This window comes from Manis pentadactyla, chromosome 9 (assembly GCF_030020395.1).
Source record: "Manis pentadactyla isolate mManPen7 chromosome 9, mManPen7.hap1, whole genome shotgun sequence".
In the NCBI taxonomy this organism is placed as follows: domain Eukaryota; kingdom Metazoa; phylum Chordata; class Mammalia; order Pholidota; family Manidae; genus Manis; species Manis pentadactyla.
In genome coordinates this window covers 10045669-10064415 of record NC_080027.1, presented here as the reverse complement: position 1 = coordinate 10064415, position 18747 = coordinate 10045669, and the positions used below count along the sequence as shown (strand labels likewise).

Here is an 18747-nt window from a genome sequence, read left to right as displayed (position 1 = left end):
GATGAAAGATGAAGGCTTTTCCTCTAAGACCAGGAACAAGACAATGATGGCTGCACTAACCACAGTACTGGAAATTCTAGCCAGAGCAATAAGGCAAGAAAAAGAAATGAAAGGCTCCTGAATTGAAAAAGAAGTAAACCAGCACTGGTCACAGATGACAGGGTTCTATACGTAGAAAATTATAATGATTTCACCAAAAAATGGCTTGAGCTTGCTATGGTTTGAATATGCTCATCCCACCAAATCCATATGTTGAAATACTAACTGGAAAAGGTGATAGCATTGGGAGGTGGTGCCTTTGGGAGGTGATCAGTTCATGAGGGTGGAGCCTCATGAAAGGGAGATCCCCAGCCCTTGCTGATGTAACTCAGAGGAGGGCTTTCATCAGAACCTGACCTCTGTGCCTTATTGGTGGGCATGCACAGTGCTGCAGTCACTGTGAAAAATAGTTCAATGATTCCTCAAAAGGTTGCACATAGAATTATGATGTGATCTAGCAATTCCACTCCTGGCTACACACCCAAAGGAATTCAATTTGTGCACAAGCGTTCATAGCAGCACTGTTCACAGCAGTCAAAAGGTGGGAACTACCCTATGTCATCAACAAACAAAATGTGGTTTGTATGCAATGGAATATTATTCAGCCTTAAACAGGAAGGAAATTCTGACACACTACAGCATAGGCAAACATTGAGGACATGATGTTGAGTGAATAAGGCAGACATAGAAGAGTAAATCCTGTGTGATCCCACTCATAGGAGGTCCCTGGAGTCACAGAGACAGAGAGCAGGCTGGTGGGGCCAAGGGCTGGGGAGTTAGTGTTCAATGGGGACAGATTCTCTGCTTGGGATGATAAAAAAGTTTTAGACTTGGATGGTGGTGATGGTTGCACAACATGGTGAATGCACTTAATGCCCACATAATGTACACTTAGAAATGGTTAATGCGGTAAATTTTATGTTACGTACATTTTACTATGATGGAATCATCTCCTATGGTTTCCCTGCTTTAAATGCTCCATTAGCCCCACTCCCAGCTCCCCTCCTCTGAGCTTGCCCACCACACCCCTATTACCCCCTCCCCAGGCCCAACCACAGCAGGTACCTCCAGACACACCAATGGGCTGCCTCCATCTCGGCTCCAGCTCTTTGCACCTGCTGTTCCCTCTGGTGGAGCTGCCCCCTAATTTGCAGAAGGCCCCTCCCTGCCTTCCTTCGGTCCCACTGTCAGCCTGTCCACACAGAGCTACCAGTCTCCCTGGGTTCCTTCCAGCTCTGTTACCTGACATAGTCACAAGCACCGTAAGCTCCAAAAGGGAGGACCTTTGTCCTCCTCATCCATGCTGGACCCCTAGTGCCTAGGGCAGTCCACCCCAGGACTCGTCATAGTTTTGAAGAAAGGAAGAAAGGAAGGGGAGTAGGAAGGAGGGAAGGAGAGAAAGAGGTAGGAAGCAGCAAGGAGGGAAGAAGGGCATCTGTGTGTGGAGATCAGGAAAAGGCCGAAGACATGGAGGGGGGATGCCATGGTCTTCACTTGGGCCTGGCGTGTCCTGGGGAGGGTCTCCATACTCCTGCAGCCCAGGGAAGGCTGAGGGCAATGGGCATGGCCCTTCCCATAGTGGGGCCCCTCTCTGCACCCTGCCTGTCAGACAAGGGATGGGGGTGCTCAGTAGTGTCTGTTGATGGACAAGCTGGGAGTCTGGGGTCCACGACGGCACAATGTGTCCCCCACCTGTTTCTTCGGGATGAAGCCAATCCCCTGAGTCTCACTGGAAACGTGCTAAGTGTTCTGGGGGCAGGGATGGCCCCGCAGAGAGTGGCTTATCATCCACAGTGTGGCCTGGCATACTTCCCCACCTGGACCACTTGTCAGACTCACGTTTCAGGAGTCATGGGGAGTGTAAGCCCCTCAGGAAATAGACTGGGCTGCTGGGACCCCTATGGTTCCTGCCTGTTGGGCCACACAGCCCTCTGGGGAGCGGGAGGCAGCAGGTGTCCAAGACCCCATCCCCGGCACAGCCCGGGCCCAGGCTGAGGCTTGAGCAGCCATGCCCGTGAGCCAGGGCTGTGCCCTGGTCCTCCCGGACTCTCCACTCTGCCCGAGGTGGAGCTGGGCAAACAGCCCATGCTGTGTGGGTGCCCAAGGCCTGATGCACCCCAGCCCCTTGCCCTCACCCTGCACTGCTGTGGAGGGGGCTCTGGGCAGGGGTGAGAGGGGCCCTTGCCTCGCCGGATGGCCCCCAAGCACCTTCCACGTCCTCAATCCTGTTGGCCGGGACAGGCATGGTCTGCTGTGGGGTCTGACCCGCCTCAGGGCCCTTGGGGTCCGGCGCGGCTCCCAGACACCCGAGACCTGTGGGCTGAGTGAGGACAAGGCAGGGCAGTTCCTGGCACCATCCCTGGGGAGCCCTCCCCGAGCCCCAGGAGGCCTTCCTTCTCGGCAGCCCGCTCCCCGTGGCTTCCTTTATCTTCTGTTCCCAGCTCCCTCAACTGTGAAGAGGTAAACTCACTGAGCAAACAGGCTGGGCTCCCTGGGCCGCATCCGGGATGTCTCAATAGCTGCGACCCTGGCAGCCCCTCCATGTGCCTCTGCCAATGGGACGTTGCTCACAGGGCAGCAACAGGGTTGCGTACATCTCCCCCTCACCCACTGGGTGCACTCCCCCAGGGCCTGCTGCGTGCCGGCCCTGGTCAGCACTGAGCCCTCCTTGCAGGGTGGGCTCCTGAGGGATGGTCACCTGGCGCTGCGAGCATGGGTGGGGCCGAAGGCTGAGGGGGAGGCTGGGCCAGGAGGGGCTGGTGAGGGCCCCCGGGTTCTGCGTACCAAGGATGGAGCAGGCACCATGCAGGCCTGTGGCTGGAGCTCGATGCTGGGAGCAGGGCCTAAGTGGGATGGGTGGGCCAGCAGTGAGCCCTGGCCGCAGGTGGCCTGTGGGGCCGTTGGCCATGCTGAGGGGTGACAATCAGACAAGACATGTTCTCCCTTTTCCCAGCCATTCCACTTGCATGCATTTATCCTTGGAAAGACACCTCAGGGGGAGGCCGGGGCTCCCTGCTCACACATACCAGCCTGGGAAATGCCCACTACCCTGGGGGCTGGTTTCCAGGGGCCCTGTGCTTGCCCACCTCCCAACAGAGCACGCCAAGGTTTGGGTCATGAGGGGGAGAGGCGGCTACACCTGGAGAGTGTCAGCAGCAGGCATCTGGGGAGACTATTCATGGCCAGTGGGCACCGTGTGACCCCCAAACCGGCCACACCAGCTGGGAGAGCTGGGCCCTCATGGCTCCTCCGGCTCCCCGTGAGGTGACCCCCTTCAGCCCTGCTGGGGCCCTCAAGGGGCACAACCCCTACGCACCAGACCCTGCGCAGCCCACCATTGGCTGAGGACCCCGGGCTGGTCAGGGACCCCAGGGAAACGGCGGCTTCCTTTGCATCCCCCCAGATCTGCCACTTAACGGGCGACCTTGGGAGTGAGGTGAGGGTCAAACGGAGCAGGTGAGGGACGAGCACCTGCTGATTCTCAGAATGTGCAGCCAGGGCATCTACTCTTGGGCCTCGGTTTCTCCTTGAACTGGGTATCTGGGAAGGCGGCCTCCTTTGGGCCACCCACGGGCCACGCACACCCCTGCTGAGCAGGAACCCCCCAGGGCCCCGAGAAAGAGCAGCCTCACTGCCCCTCCCCACTCCTCAGGGTGGGGTGCAGAGCTTCCTCCCCTTCAAGCCCACCTCTGCCTCAGCCAGGCTCCTGGGAGGGGCTCGGCATGGGGGCTGAGTGTGAGGGGCTCACTGACCCCTCCCCACAGAGTAAGTCAGTGGCTGCAGCAGGGTGGACCCTGGCAGGGCCTTTGCCACCTAGAATGCGTGGCCAGCACCACTCTCCCCACGCCAGGGCTGGTGCCAGTGGCCCATTCTCTCTTCTGATTCTTAGGAGCTGCCAGGGGGTGGGAGTCCTATGCCTGTGGGGCCCAGAGCCCCAAATCCTTCCTCCTCCAGGCCTCTTTCCTGCCTCGGCCCCTCCCTGAGAGCAAACACACGTGGCTGGCACAGAGGACAGGATGGGTCTGCGTGGCCCAGGAGCTGGGCACCGGGCCAAGGCCTCCTGCTACATAAGCCCCAGGGCCCCCAGGGGAGCGAGTGCGGTGGCCCACTCCCTCCTCGCCACCACCCGCTGACGTGCCAGCCCCAGCATGGGTGCCCTGTGTGGGTGCTGGGCGCTGATGTGGGTCCTTGTGGTTCTGCTCCTTGTGCAGAAGGCAGGTAAGGCTGAAGCCCTTCGCCCTGTCACTGAGCAGGGCCAGCATCCACAGGCCACCTGCTCGGGGGCTTGCCCTGTCGAGAAAGGATGGCAGGACCCCCACCTTGTGTGGCCTCTGGGGCCCTGCACGCCCTGAGACACTGGATCCTGGGTCTTGAGGGTGAGACAGGGTGGGTGCCAGAGGGGGCCAAGGCCAGGGCCTCTCTGGTCCCCCTGAGGCCCCCACATCGGAGTGGGCAGCGAGGGCCCCCAGCCCGGGTCCCTGCCCACCAAGGGGCCACATGTTCTCGCTCAGCCCGTAGCGGCTTTGAAATACCTCCTCGAGCGGGGAGCCGGGTTGGCCCCAGGTCCAGGCACCTGATGCCCCACCTGCGGAGTGGCCTTCCGTGCCACCTCTCCTCCATTGTCCCTCGGGCATGCTTTCATCACGGGGAAGCACCGTGAGCTCTAATACTTACAGTCAACATGAAAGATGCAGCCCTCAGGGCTGCCTGGAGCCCTGCCCGGCCCAGCTGAGCTCTGCTTCCCGTAAGCACCCCACGGCGCCTCACACCAGCCCGGGGGTCTGAGCGGGCGGGCACCGGCCCAAGGCTCTCTCACCTGTGAAAGGAGGCAGTGATGGGAGGGGGCTGTGTCCTGGAGCCCCTGCCCCAGCCCCCTTCCTCAGGGAGCACGCAGAGCTTGGAGGCTCACTGGGGGGCTTTCCTAAAGTGACTCCTGGTGGGGGTCCTGGCTGCAGTGCACGGCCAGCCTGCTACATGGTTTGGGATGCAGTTGCCAGTCTGCATGGACAGGAGGACCCTCTCAGCCAGGCTCTCCCGGCCTCTCCTGGGCCAACCTCTGTCCCATGCCCTGGGCAGGGCTAGCCTGGCAGGTGCCCTCACCCTCTGCCCACTTTGCCATGGTTGGGAGAAGATCCTTCTTGTCTCAATGAGATGTGCACCCATGGTGGGGCAGTGTCCCCCTGGGCTGGAGCCCTTCTGGGGGTGCAGAGGTGGGCCCCAAGAGGTGTGGGTACGTGCACCCAGACCATGGCCTGAGGGCTGGCTGGCGGTGGGCATTTCTCAGGCCAAGTGACGGAGGTCCAGGTCTCACTGGCCAGCCCTCTGGCCCGAGGAGGGCACCCTGCACTGAGCCAGTGCTTGTGCAAAACGGCCCCTGAATGGAGAGAAGGGGGAGCCGCTCACCCCCCACCCAAGCGAACCCCCCTGGCTTCTTGTTGGCCAGGCATACCCGGGAGGGGCTTTGGGTCTGGGGTCAGGGGTGGATGAGGGAATGCCGAGCTTCTGGGCACGCGGTCAACCAGGCCCTGGAGAGGAGAGAGTGATGGTGCGCCGTGCCTGTGGTGTTTGGTCCCTTCCTGTGGGCCCCTGGGAGAGTCCAACAGGACGGAGAAGCTGCTGAATGCCAGCCCCATGAGGGACCCAGGGATCCAGGGACCCCTGCCTTCCGCTCCCCACAAAGCACAGGCCTGGGCTGAGCGAGAAGACTCCCAGTGGATGCGAGGAAGGAACTCTAGGGCCACGTGAAGGGCGCAGGGGCTCAGTCCTGCCCCCGAGGTGGCGGGAGGGTGTGGGGGGTCTGGAGGGATGCTGGATTTGGCTCTGCCTTGAGGCCTCAGGTGCTCCCTGGGCACCTGGCTCCCAGGCCCCCCACCTGCCACGACCAGTGTTCTAATGGGGTGCTGGCTCTGCCTTGTGTTTCTGCTAAGTCACACCAGGAAGCCTCCCCGACTGAGTGTGTCCTTCCCCCCAACAAAGCCAGTCTTTGTCCTCCAAGGGACACCAGGGATGGGGCTGAGCCCTCTCCCTGGGGTGGCCAGGGTCAGCAGGACCACACCTTTTCCTGATTCCATTCTCCTGCCCGGAGCTGGCTTGCAGCCCTGTCACAGTGGGATGAGGCGCCATCCTGAACCTGCAGACAGGGGCAGGGGGCAGCACAAGGCCACTGAGCAGGTGCAGCTCCCTGCTGGAGCCCTCCATCCTGGCGGAGGCCTTGCTGTCTCAGTGAGGGACAGGGAGGCCAGAACCTGCTGTGTGGCCACCATCCTGCAGCTGCAGAGACCCACCACCAGGTGCCCCAAGCAGGCCACTGAGGGAGGGGTGGCTGACGGCTGGCTTCTCCCCAAATCATGTCCCCTTTCCCACAGAGACCCAGCGGGGCTCGGTGCCAAGCCGGGCAAGCACAGAGAGGGCCATGGACAGTCAGAGCATGGACGCTGGTACGTAGCCCAGGCTTCAGGCAGTGGGGGGCTGCCCAAGCAGGCGGAGGGGCTGGGCATAGGCAGGGGTGGGAATGGACCCCTTTCCACATCGGCTGCAAGTCACACAGATCCTGCCAATCCCATCTGCCCACGGGAGGGCACAGCAGAAGGTGTAGCCAAATGAACTAAGGCCCAGAGCAGAGAGCTCAGGTGCTCACACGGACTCTCACATGTTCACTCATACACCGTGTGCACATGCTCAGGGCAACACGCAGATGGAAAAGCCCAGGCTGGGGCAAGAGTGTGTGTCCAGCAGCCGGGGAGGGTTGTAGCAGGGGGCAGTCATTGGGGGCTAGCATCCTGCAGCTCCCTGCTGCCCCTGGGTGGCCTGTGGGGGGATCCTGCCAGGCCACATCCCTTCTGTGACCTGGTCCTCACTGTGCAGCCAAGCGTGTGACCTTCATCCCGCCCGTCACCATCCTTCCTACCATGAGCTGTAAGTGGACACCGCCTATGCTGGTGGGGTGAGGGTGTTTGCCAGGCCTGGGGGTCACCGATCTGGGGAGAAAGCTGGGACAGTGTAGGGCAGCATGGCCAGGAAACCTCCCTGCGGGCAGCTCTCCTGGGGACTGAGCTTGGGGGCTGGGACGGGCGTCTGGGATCTCAGGGAGAGTCAGAGGCAGCTAGCTAAGGTTTGGCCATGGGCAGCTGGCATGGGCCCCACTCTGCACTCCCCACAGCCCAGAACCCGGCACATGACGGGCGGGTGTGCAGCACCTGGGGCGACTTCCACTACAAGACCTTCGACGGCGACGTCTTCCGCTTCCCCGGCCTGTGCAACTATGTCTTCTCCGCGCACTGCGGCGCTGCCTACGAGGACTTCAATATCCAGCTCCGCCGAGGCCTGGTCGGCTCCAGGCCCACCATCACCCACATCATCCTCAAGACCCAGGGACTGGTGCTGGAGGCCTCCAATGGCTCTCTCCTCATCAACGGGCGGCGGTGAGCCAGCCTGGGCTACCGAGGGGCCAGGGATCTAGGTGGGTTGGGACTCAGAGCTAGTGGCGTCGGGGCACTAGACCCCGCTGGCCGTGGGAAGACAGGACTCTATTGCCCCAGGGAGGAGCTGCCCTACAGCAGCGCTGGCCTCCTGGTGGAGCAGAGCAGCGTCTACATCAACGTCAGGGTGCGCCTGGTGCTGACCTTCATGTGGAACCGGGAGGACAGCGCCCTGGTGAGGATGCCCTGCCCGCACACCCCTCCCTATCCAGCTGGGAAGGCCCCGCAGGGGGCTGGAGTCTGCAGGGGCTGAGGCCCTGCCAGGCTGGCAGAGGCTTGGAGCTACCCCTCCCCTGTCCCCTAGCTGGAGCTGGACCCCAAGTACGCCAACCAGACGTGCGGTCTGTGTGGGGACTTCAATGGGCTCCCAGCTGTTAACGAGTTCTATGCCCACAGTGAGTGCCGCCTGTTTGGGCATTGCAGGAGGTGGAGAGAGTCCAGCATGGGGCAGTCTGGGGTGGTTTCACCTGGGCACTGGATGGGGAGCAAATCACGGGGGGTGGGCCAGAGATGCCCCAGAAGGGCTTCAGGGGTCCCCCGGCAGCGATTCCCCACACTGCCCCCAGGGCCCCTCGGTGCTCTCCATACCGAGTACCTCTCCACAGATGCCAGGCTGACCCCTCTACAATTTGGGAACCTCCAGAAGCTGGATGGGCCCACTGAGCAGTGCCAGGACCCCCTGCCCTCCCCGGCCAACAACTGCACAGATGGAGTGAGCACCTCTCAGGGGCCCAGCCCCACAGCCCTGCCCCCCTAGGGCATGGAGAGAGCAGGGGGGCAGGCTCAGGCTCCCGGGGGGCGGTCCTCGGGTGTCCAGGTAACAGAGGGTGTCCTGGGCTGAGGGCAGCTGAGGGCCTTGCCTCCACTCTTGATGCACACCATCTGCATCCACGCACTTCACCTGCTGCACACGTGAGAGCGAGTGTGCCTTAGGCTGCATGTGTGCCCGTCTGTGGGTGTGAATACATGCCCACACACAGTCCCACTGAGGGTGGGGCACTTGGGCAGCCTGAGGTAGGAAGCCCTTCAGGTGAGCTGGGAGGACCCCACCCTTGAAAGTGGCCTGGAAGCCCCAGGAGGCCCTGAAGTCAGCAGAATGTATCCCTGAGCTTCAATCAGGACGTGGAGTTGCGGCCCACCCATAGCCAGCGGGGGTGTCCTGAGGGCGGACAGGCATTTCTGCATCCCCGTTCTCTGAACCACCCTCAGGGGTGGGAACTGCACCTTTCCTGGATGCTCACACCATGGGCAGGTGTGTCCTGGGGCCCAGGGTCATGGGTCACTCCCCAGGCCAAGCAGAGCTCTGCACCAGGGGTCACAAGTGCACAGTGATTGAGTAGAAGGATGGGTGGGCAGCTGGCTGGCTGGGTACAGGGAGGGATGCTGGATGGATGCATGATGGATGAATGGATGGGTGGAGGGACAGATGGGTGGGTGGACGGGAGGAACCTCAAGGGAAGGAAGGGGGCTCCCCATCCTGCGGATAGGTTGTGGGGCTGGGGTCTCCACAGCACCGTGGTGATCCTGTGTGGAGGCCGGAGGGTGCCCAGCCTCTGTCCCACCAGGAGGGCGTCTGCCGCCGCACCTTGCTTGGCCCAGCCCTTGCCCAGTGCAACGCACTGGTGGACCCGGACGAGTATGAGACCGCCTGCATTCAGGATCTGTGCCGCTGCCCCACCTGCCCATGTGCCACCTTTGCTGAGTACTCCCGCCAGTGTGCCCACGCGGGGGGACAGCCGCAGAACTGGAGGGGCCCTGACCTCTGCCGTGAGTGCCCCCCAAGGCCTGGACCAGGGGATTCCCTGGGGCCAGCCCCAGGCCCTGCACCCACGTTGGGTCCCGGGGAGGTCAGGGAGGAGACCCTGGCAGGTCTGGCAGGGACACAGAGCAGGCAGAGCCACTCGGGGAGCCCACAGGGAGAGGGTGGGCAGGGGAGCAGAGGGCAATGCTCCAGGTCCGGGGCCTGGAGGGATGGTGCGCCCTTACGACCCTTCACCTACTGCCTCACCAGGAAGGGGCCTGGGGGCGCAGGGGGAGGCTCTTGAGACAAGGGGCTCCCGGGCCCAGCCCTGGATTTTGATGACCTTTATGGACACACGGAGGGCGGGAGCCTGTCCCCGGCCTGGGCGCCCAGGCTTCCTGGGGCCAAGCACTGCCTCGTCCTGCAGCCCAGACCTGCCCCGGCAACATGCAGCACCGGGAGTGCGGCTCGCCCTGCGCCGACACCTGCTCCAATCCGGGTCGCGCCCAGCTCTGTGAGGACCACTGTGTCGACGGCTGCTTCTGCCCCCCAGGCAGGTCCTCCCAGCCCTCGGGACTGTGCCCGGCCCACCTGGGCCCTTTGCCCCACCCCATCACGGTGTTTCCAACCCACAGCCCCAGCCTCCGCTGACCTCTTGACCCCCGTCCCCAGGCACAGTGCTGGATGATGTCACCCACACGGGCTGCCTGCCCCTGGCACAGTGCCCCTGCTCCCATGGCGGCCGACCCTACGCCCCAGGCACCTCCTTCTCCACCGCCTGCAGCTCCTGGTAGGCCCTGCCCGGGGTGGGTGCATGGTGGGGGTCTGCCTCCCTCCCCCCTGCCACCTGTGCTCATGGCTTTCCTTGCCAGCACCTGCTCTGCGGGCCTGTGGCAGTGCCAGGACCTCCCGTGCCCCGGCACCTGCTCTGTCCAGGGCGGGTCCCACATCTCCACCTACGACGAGAAACTCTACGATGTTCACGGGGACTGCAGCTACGTCCTGTCCAAGGTGTGGCCCTGGGGGGTCTGGGCCTCTCTTGGGATCCTCAGCCCTCTTTCTGCCCGGGAAAGTGTCCCTTGATGGTTGTCAGAGTGAGTGAAGCCCCCGAGATCCTCCCATCCTGAGAGGGGGGCTGAGGTGCTCCCATGCCAAGACAAGGAGGTGCCAGAGGCCACTGCGAGCCACTGTCCGCCTCCCCCCTGCATGAGTGTCCTGGGGGCAGGGCAGCCCTTTGGTACGCTGCCTGTATGGAGGGTCAGTCACTCCAGCTCACAAGTGGGTGTTGCCCTGTCAGAAATGTGCGGACAGTGACTTCACGGTGCTGGCTGAGCTGCGGAAATGCGGCCTGACAGACAATGAGAACTGCCTCAAGGCGGTGACGCTCAACGTGACCAGAGGGAGCATGGTGAGGGGCCTGCCTCCATGTCACCCACGGTCCCCGGACTGGGGCGGGGGGTGGAGACAGGGAAGCCAGAGCTCGGACTCCCTGTCGAGCCTCTCAGGCCCCAGGGGCAGCCGCCCCCAGCCCTAGGGTCACACGGAGGCACAGCCAGGAGGGACCCCAGGTCCGCAAGGCGGCTGGCTCCTCCCCACCCTGGCCACAGCCGCACCTCCCCCACCAGGCCATCCGGATCCAGGCCAATGGTGGGGTGTTCATGAACTCCATCTACACCCAGCTGCCCGTGTCAGCAGGTACGTGGCCCAGGGCAGTGGGGCCTCCGGGGGTGGTCTGCTCCCAGGGCCTGTGCAGAGCCAGCTGGGCCCCCGCTGGTTCTCTGTGGCCTCAGGCAGCTCTGGAAAGTCCCACAGCAGGTTAGGTTCCCACGGGCAAAGTGGGGATGTCCGTGGTCCCATCTCTGCTGCCGTGGGGACATGCTTAGTGCGGACCCCAGGGGAGCATCAGCAGTCCCTCTCAACCCCCAAGTGCAGGGGGTACCCTGCTCGGCTCCCGGGTCCTGCCCGCAGGTCCCCAGGGGAGGAGCCCGGGCCTGACCACGCCCACCCCGCAGCCGGCGTCACCGTGTTCAGGCCCACGTCCTTCTTCGTGCTGGTGGAGACGGGCCTCGGGCTGCAGCTGCAGGTGCAGCTGGTGCCCTTCCTGCAGGTGGTCATCAGGCTGGACCCCGCCTACCACGGCCAGATGTGCGGTGAGGCCCGGTGGGCTGGGGGCGGGGCACTCTGCTCCAGCTGCACACAGGGGTCAGGGGAGTCTGGCCAGAGATGGGGACCGGGGGGCAGCCCACTGCCCACATGCAGCGAGAACCCTGCCCCAGCCTGCGTCAACGGGCGTCTGACCTGCGGCCTGGGGGTGGTGTGGGAGGTCAGCGAAGAAGCCGCGCCACCCTCGTCCAGCAAGCCTCGCACAGGGCTGGTCCCTAGGGCGTGCTGCCGAAGGCTCTGCACCCCATGCCTGGGGGGTGCTCTCTGGCGGGCCGGCCCTGGGAAGGCCCCAGGGGGACCTCGGCTCCGCTGATGCCCAGGCCCGGCCCTCAGGCCTGTGCGGGAACTTCAACCAGAACCAGGCCGACGACTTCCGGACCCTCAGCGGTGTGGTGGAGGGCACGGCCGCCGCCTTCGCCAACACCTGGAAGACCCAGGCTGCCTGCCCCAACGTGAAGAACAGCTTCGAGGACCCCTGCTCCCTCAGCGTGGAGAACGGTAGCCTCACTCGTGGGGAGCCCTCCGGTTGCCCTAGGCTGGGCCTGGTTGCTGCCCTTCCTGGCAGGAGGCCTCACATCTTACTGGGGTTCCAGGGCCAGGGGGACTGAGAGACCCCCAAGATGCAGGCATGCAGGCAGAGCACCCTGTAAGCAGTGCCCACATGGCACAGTGGGTGGGCCCCAAAGCCCAGTCCAGCTCTGTGTGCGGAGAGAGGCTGTGGGGTGGGTGGGGGCAGAGGACGGCTGAGCCATGCCCGGTGATGGACAGCCGCTGGCCCCTCCTCCAGAGAACTACGCCCAGCACTGGTGCTCCCTGCTGACCGACCCTGCTGGCGCCTTCTCACCCTGCCACTCCACTGTTGACCCTGCACCCTTCCACACGGTGAGACCCCTGACCTGCCGGGGAGTCCCATCTGCCCACCTGGAGCTGCCCGCCCCCACGCCTCCCTTGGTGGCTGCCTCTCTCCAGGACCACCCGCGGCGCACAGCCCCCCTCTGGGCTATGGAGGGTGCTACCGTGGTCAGGGTGTTTGTGGACATAACAGTGGACCACTGACAGGTGGCTAATGCTGGAGAAATCGATTCCCTCCTGTCCTGGAGGCCGGAAGTCCAAAACAAAGGGCTGCTTCCTCCCAAACCTCTAGGAGAGGGTCTGCCCTGCCTGTCAACTCTGGAGCCTCTGGGGGCTCCAGGCGTCCTGGGCTTGTGGCCGCGTCCCTCCAGCCTCTGCCTCTGTGGTCATGTGGCCCTGGCCTCTCCCGTGTCTGTGTCCATATTTCCTCTTATAAGGACACCTGTCATGCTGGGTCAGGCCCACCCCGATGACTGCACTGTGACTTAATCACCTCTACAAAGACCCCAGTTCCAGTGAGGTCACGGTCACAGGACCCAGGGCAGGGCTTCCATGCCTGTTCTGGGCACCCAGCTCAACCCACACAGTGGCTCATAGGCCGCTTTCCAGAAGCGTAAGGCCCTAAAACCCACATGACTTCACCCGGAGAGTGTATGCCTAAGTGGTGGAAGCCCCAGGCCCACCCTCCCATTTTGGGGGTGGTGTGCCTCCACCCTGCCGCACACTTTCCCCACCCACCTCACACCTCCTCTGCCGCCTCCCGCCGTCAGTCTCACTCCTGCCCACCCCATCCATGCTGTCCACATGTAGCACAACCAGTGACCTGCATAGAACGCAAGCTGGACCCCACGGCGACCTGCCGAGACCCCTCCTTGGACCCCAACCTTAGCCTAGCCTCTCTGTCACCATGCCCTTGGTGGCCTCTCGGTCTCTGAGCCCCCAGCCCAGGCGGGGGTCCCCTGAACAGGGAGAGGAGGGCCCTGGGTGGACCAGGGTCCCTGGTGCAGGCCTGGGGAGGGGGCTCGGAGGGGAGGGGGCAAGGGGTGGCACGGGGGCCTCTTGCCATGTGTGGCCTGGGGTCCCTGATGGCCCCGGATGGCCCGTCCCCAGAACTGCATGTTCGACACGTGTAACTGTGAGAAGAGTGAGGACTGCATGTGTGCCGCCCTGTCCTCCTACGTGCGTGCCTGCGCCGTCAAGGGCGTGCTGCTCCGCAGCTGGAGGGCCGGCGCCTGTGGTGAGTGTCCAGGGCTGGCTGTGCTCCGAGCACGGTAGCAACCCCCACCCACAAGCTCTTGGCAAGAACTTTGCACCTCCTCGTCCAATCCAACCAAGAACCTTGTGCCTCTACAATCTGGGGTCCTAAAAGGGGAAACCAAGTCTTGGCCCACATAACCCCCAGCATTCGTGGGCTGCCAGCCACTGACCTGAGGGTTGCCCCACCCCTCCCACAGCCAAGTACATGAGCAGCTGCCCCAAGTCCCAGAGCTACACCTATGTGGCAGATGGCTGCCAGCCCACCTGCCACAGCCTGAGCCAGGCTGACATCACCTGCGGCATCGCCTTCGTGCCCGTGGATGGCTGCACCTGTGCGCATGGCACCTTCCTGGACGAGGCCGGTGCCTGCGTGCCGGCAGAGGCCTGCCCCTGCTACCACCGCGGCTCCACAGTGGCTCCGGGAGAGGTTGTACATGACAACGGCGTGGTGTGGTAAGGGGCTGGCGGGGGGCGACCCCTCTTCGATGTCACTGTCCCCAGCCGCCGGTGGGCGGTGCTCACTTTGGGGCCAGCCCCCACCCTGGCCTCGCTGGCGGCCCCTTTACCATCAGCGGGCCTGTCGTCCTCACTGCCGAGTCCACACTGCCCCCGCTCCTTTGCACATTGACGTGAAGCCCTCTGTGGGATTTGCGGCCTCCACAGTGACCCTGGCAGCTGGCGCCATTCTCACCTGCTGATGAGGCCTGGGGAGCACAGCAAAGCCCACATGCCTGCCCAGGGGGGCTGAGATCTGGGTGGGGTCTGTGGGGCAAAGGGCAGCGGGCAAAACTGGGTCTCTCTCTCAGCTCGTGCGTGAGAGGGAAGCTGAGCTGCCTGGGAGCCGAGCGGCTGCAGAACACAGGTGCCTCCTCCCCTCCCACTGTCCCTTGGGGGAGGGAAGGGGTTTCTGCGGGCCTGGGGGTGGGGGTCCTGGCACAAAGGCCCTCCAGCCGCCATCCCTCTGCAGGGTGTGCGGCCCCCATGATGTACCTGGACTGCAGCAACGCCTCGGCGGGCACGCCCGGGGCTGAGTGTCTCAGGAGCTGCCACACGCTGGACGTGGGCTGTGTGAGTTGGCGGGGAGGCCACGGCCCCTGAGTGACCCCTGAGTGGTGTCTGCTCCCTTAGCATCCCTGGGCCGCAGCAGGATGAGCTGCTGACAGGTGCCTGCCTGCCCACAGTTCAGCAACAACTGCGTGTCCGGCTGCGTCTGTCCCCCGGGGCTGGTGTCAGATGGGAGCGGGGGCTGCGTGGCAGAGGAGGACTGCCCCTGTCTGCACAACGAGGCTGCCTACAAGCCTGGGGAGACCATCAGGGTCGACTGCAACACCTGGTGGGTCAAGGGCCCCTTGTCGGGGGGCATGGGCAGAGCTGGCCTCAGCCAGCGGGCCCTCGGCAGGAGACAGGCAAGGAGCTGAGGCTTGGCACTGCCCCTGGAAAACCCTGGGGCTTCGTTTGTCCTCTGGAGGGTGCCCCAGGGACAGCAGGGCTGGTCACGCGACACCAGGGCCACTGACCCTGCCCAGACACATGGGCTGTGGGGGCCTTGAGACAGGAGCAGAACAGGGCCGGGGGTGGGTCCCAGGTGCCCTGTGCTCATGGCTTCATTAACGCTCACGAGCTTGGGAGGGGTGGGGTGGGGCGGGGTCCCTGTCTTGGTCACAGCTGGGAGGGGGCTGGCAACAGTAGTGGGTGGTGTTGCCCCCTGCCGCGTAGCACATGCAGGAACCGCCGGTGGGAGTGTAGCCGCCGGGCCTGCCTGGCCACCTGCGCGGCCTACGGGGACGGCCACGTCATCACCTTCGACGGCGCGCGGTACAGCTTCAGCGGGGACTGCGAGTACACGCTGGCCCAGGTACGCGGCCCCCACGTCCCCTGCAGGCTAGGTGCCCTCAGGGCTGTGGCCCATCTTGCTTCCTCTGTCCCAGGACCACTGCGGGGGCAACGGAACAGCCAATGGGACCTTCCGCATTGTCACTGAGAATGTCCCCTGTGGGACCACAGGTGTCACCTGCTCCAAGGCCATCAAGCTCTTCCTGGAGGTGAGGGAACTTTCTCCCTTCTGCGGCGCCGGGGCCCCTGGCCTTCCAGCTCTGTTTGTGTCCTGGGGCCACTGCAACAATGGCCACAGACTGGGTAGTTAAAACCAGAGAAACCCATTCTCCCCCAGTTCTGAGCCAGGACTCCAACATCCAGGTGAGCGTGTCTCCAGGGAGGACCCTGCCCACCTACCCCGGCTTCTGGGGCACCAGCGTTTGTCCCTGGGCTGTGGTCGTGTCCCCCGGGCTCTGCTCCACTGTCACATGGCCTCCTCCGTGTGCCCTTCTCCTCCCCTCCTCTCCAGGGACACCTGCTGTAGGACTTAGGCACCCCCAAAGCCAGGAGGACCTGGTCTCAGATCCTACACTTGATCCCATCTGCAAAGTCCCTTCTCCCAGATAAGGTCCCATCTGCGGTTCTGGGGTGAGGACGTGCTCATGCCTTCTGGGGGCCTCTGTTCAGCCCACCACTCTCAGGGATGTATACTTCCAGCAGAGGAAGGTCAGAGTTCACAGGGCAGAAAGCAGAGCTAGCTGCTGGCTGGGGAGCATCTCCCCTGGAGGGCAGGGAGGCGCATGAGGAAGGCAGTGCAACTGGGGGTCAGTGGAGGCAAGAATGGGGGTGAGGCCCAAGGTGCCACATGACCTCCCACGGTCTCATGCTGGGCCCGTGACCCGGACTTGCTTGTGGCCCCTGCCTGTGCGCAGCCTCCTCCTAGGTTTGCCGTGCCCAGCCTCTTGCCTGGCGTTCACAGACGGTGCCAGGAGCCCAGCTCATTCTCAACGCCAGCCCCACCCCTTAGGCACCTGAGCATGGCAGAGTCCCCAAGCTGAGCTCCGAAGCTGGCCCCGTGCCTCCCTGCAGCCACCACTCCCCTGTGCCTCTCTGCAGAGCTATGAGCTGATCCTCCGTGAGGGGTCCTACAAGGTGGTGCAGAGGGGGCCAGGCGCAGACCCGCCCTACAAGGTCCGGTACATGGGCAACTACCTGGCCATTGAGGCCCGCAGTGGCGTGGTTGTGTCCTGGGACCGGAAGACCAGCGTGTTCATCCGGCTGCACCAGGATTACAAGGTGAGGGCAGGTGGGCTATGGGACCCCCTTGGGTTGGGGCAGAGCCCCTGCTCCTAGACCTCCCCTGTGAGGACTGCCTGGCAGCTGATGGTCTGCTGAGGGCTGGGGTGAGTCCACCCACAAGGTCTAGTTCTGAAAAGGGGCATGTGGACCCCAAACCCATAACTGCCCTTTGCTTTGGTCTCCCTGCTTGGAGTACCATGTCCCCCGGGCTGAAGTTCTATGGGGGAGCAGGTGCCTGCCTGCCCATCTGTCTGCTACAGGACCAACCATGCACCCCTGTGGTCCTGCAAGTTCAAGAGCACTGCAGGGGGGAGCTGGGTGCCCTGCAGTCACGCTCCAGGGCTGGCCCTGTGCTCCAGCCCCACCTCCCTCAGCGTCTGCAGGGGCGCTGCCAGGGGGAGCTGGGTGCCCTGCAGTCACGCTCCAGAGCTGGCCCTGTGCTCCAGCCCCCACCTCTCTCGGCATCTTCAGAGGCGCATCTGCGGGCTGTGCGGGAATTTTGATGGCAACGCCGTCAACGACTTCACCACACGGAGCCAGTCCGTGGTGGGTGACGTGCTGGAGTTCGGCAACAGCTGGAAATTCTCCCCATCCTGTCCTGATGCCCTGGCCCCTGGGGACCCCTGCACCGCCAACCCGTACCGCAAGGCCTGGGCCCAGAAGCAGTGCAGCATCGTCCACAGTGCCACCTTTGCCACCTGCCATTCTCAGGTGGGCCTAGAGGCAGGGCTCTGGGTTGGGGGGCAGGGGCTGGGCTTCCCTCCCTCCCTGCTGGCTGGAGCTGGGTCTGGCCTGGGCAGAATCCTGAGGAGGGTCTTCACCATGACCATCACACACGGCACACTGTCTGGACCTCCTCCCAGGCAGGAGCCTGAGCCCCAGTCCTGGCACAGAGCATCCCTACTGCTCTCCTTGAGCACAGCCTCATGCCCCAGAAGCGGGGCTGGGAGCCACACAGGCCCTGGAAGTCACCGCCCCAACCTACCTTCCCTGGCCTGCTAATGTCCAGCACAGGTGGAACCTCAGCAGGGCCTCCAGCCCAGCCGGGCCTCACGCACATGGAGGGTCAGGGATTGGCCTCAGGGACTCTTCCCCAAAGTATTTCCTGTTATTTTAACGAGAACTCAAGTGCCCACTCACAAACACGATCTCATGGGCTGTGACTTGCCTGGTGACAGGAGGGTGGCTTGATAGGAACAGTGTGCGGGCAATGCAGGTGCGCCTGTGTGAGGCCCTGGGTCTCTGTTCCTTTGAAGCTTCTCTGGGCACCTTGCTCAGGATGGTGCTGCCGGTTGTGGCCGGCGCGAGGCTTGGTCCACCGCGGGCTCTCGTGCTGGTGAGGGAGGTGTGCGGGTGGGGCTGCCCGGGGCCCCAAGGAGACAGGCAGACCCCGGCGTGTCAGGACAGGATCACAACACAGGTAGGGCAGGGCTGGTGTGCGGCCAGGTGTGATCGCACAGGAGCAAGGGAGAGGGGCAGGCGCCGGCAGAGGCGGGCAGGCGGGCGGAGCCCAGATGCCGGGGGGTGCCCGCCTCCACGCCAGCCATGTTGGCTCTGCTGAGCAGACCCTCCCCCCTCCCCAAGGTCGACTCCACCAAGTACTACGAGGCGTGCGTGCGGGACGCGTGCGCCTGTGACTCCGGGGGTGACTGCGAGTGTTTCTGCACTGCCGTGGCCGCCTACGCGCAGGCCTGCCACGACGCGGGCGTGTGCGTGTCCTGGCGGACCCCGGACCGCTGCCGTGAGTCGGGCCCTGTCCGTGGTGCTGACGGGAGCGGTGGGGTGGCGGGAGGAGGCCCACCGCGCGCGTGCGCGCTCACGTCGGGTGCGCAAACCAGACAGGGCTCCCCAAGAGCAAAGGGGATGGCTGGGCAAGGGACAGGAGTTCCGAGCGCCGGGCGGAGGGAGCAGGTGGCCGGGGCGGCCGCGCGCCCTCACGCGCCCTGCTCTGCTCTCAGCCTTGTTCTGTGACTACTACAATCCCCGCGGGGAGTGCGAATGGCACTACCAGCCTTGTGGGGCCCCCTGCCTCAGGACCTGCCGCAACCCCAGTGGCCGTTGCTCGGAGGACCTACCGGGCCTGGAAGGTGAGGGGCGGGCCGT

The 18747-nt window shown here is 64.0% G+C and overlaps 1 protein-coding gene across 1 annotated transcript in view; it reads left to right on the top strand.

Moving 5' to 3' along the window:
* Positions 1-4122: 4122 nt before the first annotated feature.
* The window catches only part of MUC5B (mucin 5B, oligomeric mucus/gel-forming), a 28165-nt gene continuing 13540 nt past the window's right edge, over positions 4123-18747 (top strand). The window contains exons 1-27 of the mRNA XM_036875880.2: positions 4123-4257; positions 6405-6476; positions 6904-6954; positions 7199-7460; positions 7578-7692; positions 7822-7912; positions 8123-8229; positions 9083-9284; positions 9686-9811; positions 9931-10048; positions 10131-10269; positions 10556-10666; positions 10884-10953; positions 11271-11408; positions 11755-11919; positions 12209-12303; positions 13384-13510; positions 13728-13983; positions 14337-14392; positions 14498-14598; positions 14712-14863; positions 15247-15385; positions 15459-15572; positions 16462-16641; positions 17116-17355; positions 18229-18385; positions 18603-18731. Coding sequence (XP_036731775.2) covers positions 4188-4257; positions 6405-6476; positions 6904-6954; positions 7199-7460; positions 7578-7692; positions 7822-7912; positions 8123-8229; positions 9083-9284; positions 9686-9811; positions 9931-10048; positions 10131-10269; positions 10556-10666; positions 10884-10953; positions 11271-11408; positions 11755-11919; positions 12209-12303; positions 13384-13510; positions 13728-13983; positions 14337-14392; positions 14498-14598; positions 14712-14863; positions 15247-15385; positions 15459-15572; positions 16462-16641; positions 17116-17355; positions 18229-18385; positions 18603-18731 — 3583 coding nt within the window. The 5' untranslated portion in view covers positions 4123-4187. The remainder of the gene's footprint in view (positions 4258-6404; positions 6477-6903; positions 6955-7198; positions 7461-7577; positions 7693-7821; positions 7913-8122; positions 8230-9082; positions 9285-9685; positions 9812-9930; positions 10049-10130; positions 10270-10555; positions 10667-10883; positions 10954-11270; positions 11409-11754; positions 11920-12208; positions 12304-13383; positions 13511-13727; positions 13984-14336; positions 14393-14497; positions 14599-14711; positions 14864-15246; positions 15386-15458; positions 15573-16461; positions 16642-17115; positions 17356-18228; positions 18386-18602; positions 18732-18747) is intronic.